Source organism: Pseudomyrmex gracilis, unplaced genomic scaffold (assembly GCF_002006095.1).
Source record: "Pseudomyrmex gracilis isolate BER0280 unplaced genomic scaffold, ASM200609v1 scaffold_310, whole genome shotgun sequence".
Classification (NCBI taxonomy): domain Eukaryota; kingdom Metazoa; phylum Arthropoda; class Insecta; order Hymenoptera; family Formicidae; genus Pseudomyrmex; species Pseudomyrmex gracilis.
The window spans coordinates 1-7,201 of NW_018020894.1; the positions used below are offsets into that span (position 1 = coordinate 1).

General features: G+C 34.4%; 1 protein-coding gene across 1 annotated transcript; it reads left to right on the forward strand.

Annotated features, from left to right (window-relative positions):
* Nucleotides 1-5,213: 5,213 nt before the first annotated feature.
* Nucleotides 5,214-5,954, forward strand: LOC109859972. Its single transcript, XM_020438742.1, has one exon. The coding sequence runs from the start codon at nucleotides 5,214-5,216 to the stop codon at nucleotides 5,952-5,954; it is 741 nt and encodes a 246-aa protein (XP_020294331.1).
* Nucleotides 5,955-7,201: the final 1,247 nt, after the last annotated feature.

The following is a 7,201-nucleotide window of genomic DNA, read 5'->3' on the forward strand; positions in this document are numbered from 1 at the left end:
ATTTGTAAGTAAGATCTGAAATAAATTCTTTTTGTACCCAATTTCTTAACAATTTATTAAGACCATCTTCTATGTTTTTTATAGGATTTCTATTAACACGAGAATACGTCAAACCATCACTGAGAATTGCATTAATCTTTTCTAAATAAGAAGTCCTACCAACAGCAACAGTCACATTACCCTTATCCGCGCGTGTAAATATAATATCAGGATGATTTTTTATGAAAATCGAAACCTGTTTATGTCGAAATAGCAATTCTTTATCAATCTCGCTCAATCGCTGTGATGTACATAAATAGTTGGTTAAAATTGGGATAACGTGCGATCTCAACGATTCTTCGATTTTTTTATTATTATTATAGAACCTTAAATTATTTTCAAAATCTTTTATCACCTCTAATAAGTTGTCCTTTCTAATAATAGATTTTTTGTATTATTTTTGTACATATTTTGTAAACATGTTTTTCGACTTATTGCGAACCTTTTGATATTTTGATTTAATAGTGGGGATGCCTATATATATTTGGCTTGTTTATGTTTTCTTGCCAGTACANAGTATATCGTTGTAAGTCATCAACATTATTTCATCTATTTGTTGGTGACGTAGTGTACTAAAATATTTTTTCTTTTTTAATTAAGTGAGTTTTATATATTATGTTTTATTTTTCTGTGATATTTGATTTGCGCTTTTTTTATTGATTGTAATTTTTTTTATTTTCTCTTGTTAGACTTAATTTTNATACTGAAGAAGGTCAAAAATTGTGTGACCGAAACGTCTATATTTATTGAATAAAGACAACTTATTATACACGACCAACCTGTATTTTAATGCTCGTATCGGCCTTTAGTTTAAATATTTTTGACTATTTCACGAGCGATTGATTGAGTAATAGGCCAACTGTGAATAAATAAGAAGAAAAAGATATAACAAATAAATATATTATAACAAATAGATATATGCAAAAAGTTGAATAAGCTTATGTTTATTAGTTAATAGAGTTTATTCATATAAAAATAATATCGCTGTGAAATTTGATAATATATAAAAATAATTATATACATATGATACATTACATACATATATAATAATATACATATATAATAATATTATATACATATTTTATATACAGATAATTTTCACTATAATATATATAATTATATACGAAAAAATATAGAAATTGCTACATACAAAAATAAATGTATAAACAAGTACCGATTAATGTTTTGTTCTTAGGAGTGCCTGTGTCAAAGTAAATCGTCATCCTCGTAATTTTGGTGATTAAAGTTTATCTAAAGTTTATATAAATATATACAGGGTGTTTCAGAACTATGGGATCAAACTTCTAGGGGTTATTCAGTGCAACAGTAGAAAACATTTGAGTATAGGGACCCATGTCCGGAAAAGTGTCACTACCGCACTACGGCCCTAAGACGCGTTAAAATTTAGAANTAATGCATTTAATGTTTGCCTTTTGTACATGATATCATCACAACAATTGTTCAAAATGTCTTCCTCCAACCTGAATACACCGATTTAAACGTCGCACGTGATTTCGGCGGACTTGACTAAAAATTTAAGACTTAAAATTTTTTTTTTTATTTCACTTTTCCGGACATGGGTCCCTATACTCAAATGTTTTCTACTGTTGCACTGAATAACCCCTAGAAGTTTGATCCCATAGTTCTGAAACACCCTGTATATATAAATAAACTATACTATTACTATTAATAATTGTTCTATATTTTTAATTTGTAAATCGCGAAAAGAATCTACATTTTACAGATGCATAATTCTAAAGTATCTAATTCATATCATATGAATATAATGTAGTAAGTAATTGAATTTCGTATAAAATGAATTAAATATTTTAAGGTTATATGTCTGAAAAATGTAGATTCTTGTCATAATTTACACAACAAAAATATATATAAAAAATGAACTCTAATAACTGTCAATATTCAAAAAACTTTTGAATTCTTTCACTTAACTCATATGTAATAATTCCTAAAAAAATATAATGCATCTTGAAATGTTTTACTATCATATTACGAACTTTTTCCAAGACTGTAAATCTCGAAAAAAAATATTAAAAAATAATATTGTACGTTTTTTAAATAAAACTTGTGTGTAAAGAGTGACTTTGTTTAGACATAAGTTAAATTAAAACATTGAAGTGTAATGTTCAATGATATTTAATATAGGCTTTGAATTTCCTTCTTTACAAATTATCCAATATATAGGTATTCTTATATTAGATCATAACGTCGATCGGCAGCAAAAATAAAAGCTTTGATATGTTGACTGTACACGTGGACGCGCGACGTTCTATGTTTCTCGCTCGTTTCATATGTACATCGAGATTTCCATGTTGACATCGCAATTTGTGGAATCAATTGATGACAATGTAATTTTTTGAAATATATGAAATGTCATGCATTTTCCTATAGAATATGAACCTAAACTATTAAATAAACTTTGCTACAGAGATCTTTCATGTTACAATATTAAATAATTTTGCAACAATTATACAATACAAGTTTTATGCAATGATGATAGGTAATATTATGAAGAAGGTAGTGGTCTTCCGCACTATACCCACGAGTTGCCGCTAATAGCGCGTTAGGTATTTTAACGTAGACTTTCGCCTGTAGCCATATTCTACCACGTTTTATTTCGCATCTGTTAGGTTTTTAAATATGAATGTCGGATATATAGAATGTCAGATACTTTAAGATTGAAACACATTTATTATTAAAATATATGACTTTGACATAGAATGCCATACGAACTAAGGCGTAAACACATTTAGTATTTATAGATGAAGATGTATGATATGCTACAATGCTAGACAAACTAAGAGTATTATGGTATTATAAGTAATAATGGTACATATTTTTTAGTATATACATATTTAAATATATACATATTTATTACTTAAAAATGTGAATTTCTTACATATAAAATGCTAGAAAAATTGGTAATTTAAACATTATTATTGCACATATTAGACGTGGAAAGACCAGCAGTATTATCTGCAGCATATAATCTCAAATGACTTTTCTATTTTTTAAGATTAATGCAGAGTAAAAATTGTTAGCTGACATTAGAGAGAAATGTTTTTCATTAATTTTTATGTCTACGGCTGTTACCTTTTATTATGTGTTTTAATAAATTGAAACTGCGCGCGTTGCCTTGTGAGGAAAGACGCGAGAGAGGCCGTGGGCGGCAAGCGCGCATTACGCAGGCGCAACAGTCAAGTTGCAGGATAAGGGCCGACAGCCCAGTTTAGTTTTTAGTTTTTAGTTCTTAGTTGTTAGTTCGTTTTGCTTCCTCTGAGGTTAGTTACACGAAAATAAAGCAGCGGACTCGCTTCTGAGGAAATCAAAACAACACGTGTACTTTTTCACACACAATTGTCGCAACAAAAACATTTTGGCGCCCAACGTGTTCGAATCTCGTCCAGAGAAGAAAAAGAATCGAAGACACTTACAACACATAAACACAAACACTCTCTTAAATGCTCGAGTCACCTACCAAAGTAGAGCATTGATGAGTTTCAGATCAACAAGTCGCTCTCTTCAAATAAGGTATTCTTTATTCTCGTTACCTCCTTTAAGCACTCAAAAGCACACATAATCTTTTCGTAACTGTACATGCGCAATGGCAGAGTTACTACACAACTAAAGCAAAGAAGAGCCCGCGTAAAAGGGCAGATAACGAGGATACAAAGTTTCTTGTGGCCAATCAAAATTGTTCAGCGGCCGAAGCGCAAGTCAGGTTAAAGAAAATAGAAGATCTGTGGACTTTATTTGAGGAGGTACAACAGGCATTAGAAAGTATAGTGATCAAAGAAGAGAAACACAAGCAGATCAGTTTAAAGAGATAACAAAGGCGAACGCATGGTGTTCGAAGAAAGATACTACACCGTGGCCGCACAAGTACAACGCATAATTGATACAGCAAGACAACCACAAGTTGTCGTACAGCAACAACCAAACAATTTAGTTGAAAACAGACAAGTCAATGTCATAGAACGAAGAAACAAGCCGAAACTTCCGGAAATTGAACTCCCGGAATTCAATGGAGAATACATAAAATGGCTCTTTTTCAAAAACAGTTTTGAAACAACAGTACACAATGATGAAGAATTGTCAGGACCTCAAAAATATCAGTATCTCGTCGGAGTATTGACCGGAGAAGCACGCAAGGTAATGGAAGGATTTAGCAATAAAAATTATGAGCAAGCATGGCAGCTTCTAAAAAGCACATACGAATGAAATGATGATAATCGACACACATTTGGACGAACTCTTTAACTTTCCCGTCATCACAAAGGCTGACAAGGCCGAATCAATGAGACAATTAATCTGGCACATTGAAACACACATGTCAGCCTTAAGATTCTTACAACAATCAGTAGAGGACTGGGATACGATTATTCTTCACTTAGCAAAAAAAAAGTTAGATTACACGGAACAACGAGAATGGCAAAGCACTGTCAAGGATTGTACGCCACGAAATATGCCAAAGTTAGCAGACTTTGTTAAGTTTATCACGGAGCGTTGTCATACATTGAGAATGATCAATCAAAACAAAACATCGAAAACCAAATAGTCGACGGTGCCAGGAAAGAATAGCAAGAAAGTCGTATTGACATCGACATCATATCAGTGCAAGATCTGTCAAGGCGAACATCAAACTTTTCGATATGAAGATTTGATCAAATTGTCTCCAGATGATCGCAAAAAGTGCATTATTAGCAAAAGGCTCTGTATCAATTGTCTCAACACAGGACATCTAGCTAAAGAGTGCAAAGCTTCAACATGTAAGAAGTGCTCAGGTAGACACAACACGGTCTTGCATCAAAACGAATCAAAGGAAACAAAGCGTGATGAGAGTACAGCACCTGTGGTCGTTGCGTGTTGCAGGCATTCACCAAACGAGGTAAGCGCGTTAGACGCAGGCAAGGTTAACTCGCAAGTTCTTTTGTCCACAGTGCAGGTTTATGTTCGAAACGTCGATAGACAGAGAGTGAACTGTCGCGCCTTATTGGATCTAGGATCACAATCTAATTTAATAACGCATGGTCTGTTACAAAAATTAAGGATATCATGGACAGAAGGAAGCACGCCAATCAGCGGCATTAATCAAGTGCAGATGGACGCAAATAAGTAGCGCAGGTCAAAATTGAGGCTATTCACGCGAATTCACGATGACACTGGAGTGTCACGTTTTGCCTACAATCACGGTGCTAATTACACAAAGGGAAGTTGAAGCAAACAAAATACTCATACAGAAGAACATGCAGTTGGCAGACCCGGCTTACAAAAAACCTGGAAAAATCGATATACTCATCGGGGCAGGTCCTTATTGGAAAATACTCGTTGGATCACCGAGAAATAAAATCGAAGGACAACCGGCCTTGCAAAATACTAGGTTAGGTTGGATCATCGGGGGAGAACTGTGCAGCGCAAGATGCAATTCGAGGAATCAAGCTTCCACATGTCTTGCAATAACAAACGATCAATTACAACAGCAACTCGAGCAATTCTGGAGGGTAGAAAATCTTTCACAAATTAAGCATTCTACTGCAGAGAAGAAGGCCTGCGAGAGATACTTTGCAGAGACTATGCATCAAGAGGAGGACGGCCGGTTCGTAGTAAGGCTGCCAACGCGTCCAAACGTCAAATTGGGAGAATCTAAAAAACAGACGGTAAGAAGACTTGAAGCACTTGAGCAAAGATTTCAACGCAATCCAGAATTAAGGGAAGCGTACTGTAACTTCATAGAAGAGTATGTAGACCGCGGTCATATGACGCAAATTTCTGAGAAGAAATTGTTGCAAGCTCAAGAATTCTACTTTATTTCGCATCAAGCAGTTATACGGCCGGACAGTTTGACCACAAAATTGAGGGTGGTTTTTGATGCGTCAGCAAAGACATCCACAGGATGATCGCTCAACGACAAACTTTGGCCAGGACCAAACTTGCAAAAGGATCTTTTCAAGATATTAGTACGGTTCAGGACTCTTTAGTATGTAGTTACAGCAGACATTGCGCAAATGTTTAGACAAATATTAATCGACAAACGGAACAGATTACTACAGCTAATTTTGTGGAGAAAATGTCCAGAAGAAGCGATAAGGCTCTATCAGTTAAACACGGTGACGTATGGCTCAACAAGTGCATCATATCACGCAATGCGTTGTCTACAGGAATTCGCAACTCAACACCAAGAAGATTATCTTATGGCTGTCCGTGTAGTAATGGAAAATTTTTACATGAATGACGTGCTAACTGGAGGGCGAACGCGTTAAAACGTTGTGAAATAACAAAGACAGTTATTCGAACTCCTGAAGAAAGGGCAATTCTTGCTCAGAAAATGGCGCTCAAATGAACCACCAATTTTACAATTGCTGTCGGATCTGGAGGCAGATGATCTACTTACTATTAATAAAGACACAGCTAAGACGTTAGAACTTTTTTAAAATTCGTCATTAAATACTCTACAGTACAAAGCTGATCTACTCAAGCAAGAAGCGGTTACAAAGAGAACTGTATTGTCAAAAATATCGCAGATTTTTGACCCATTGAGATTGGTGGGACCCGTATTAATAAAAGGAAAGATGTTTATACAGAAATTATGGTCGACGAACGCACAGTGGGATCAACCACTACCTCCAAGCTTTCTCTTGGCATGAAACAGCTATTACAAACAGTTGCTTGAACTTAAGGACGTTCTCCGAATTATTGATTTTCGTAGGATTTTCTTTAAATTTGCGATATACATAGTTTATGATCTTCTTTATACGTAGCCTTTTTGGATAATAGGGGTAGCAATATTAAATTCTAAAATATGGAAGATTTATATTTTTGAAGTGAATAATTGAGAATAATCTCAGGCTCTGTAATCAATTTTTAAAGTTAATATAATGTAAAGTCTATAAAGAGCCATCGCGGGATGTTGTGCGTGAAAATATGACTGTGCATATATCTATGCAACAGAACTCACATTTACATGTGAGTTTTTTAATTGAAATTTTAATTTTATCAATTTTGTGAGTTTTTTAATTGAAATTTTAATTTTATCAATAGGCCTCGGTAGCCTAACAGGGAAGGCGACGGCCCGGAAAGCCGGAGATTCCAGGTTCGACTCCTGGCTGAGGAGTATTTTTTCGCAATATTTTAAAATTAGTTAGGG

What these genes read in the sequence shown, in the direction of transcription:
- LOC109859972 (XM_020438742.1), top strand. Translation starts at nt 5,214, where the DNA reads ATGACACTGGAGTGTCACGTTTTGCCTACAATCACGGTGCTAATTACA.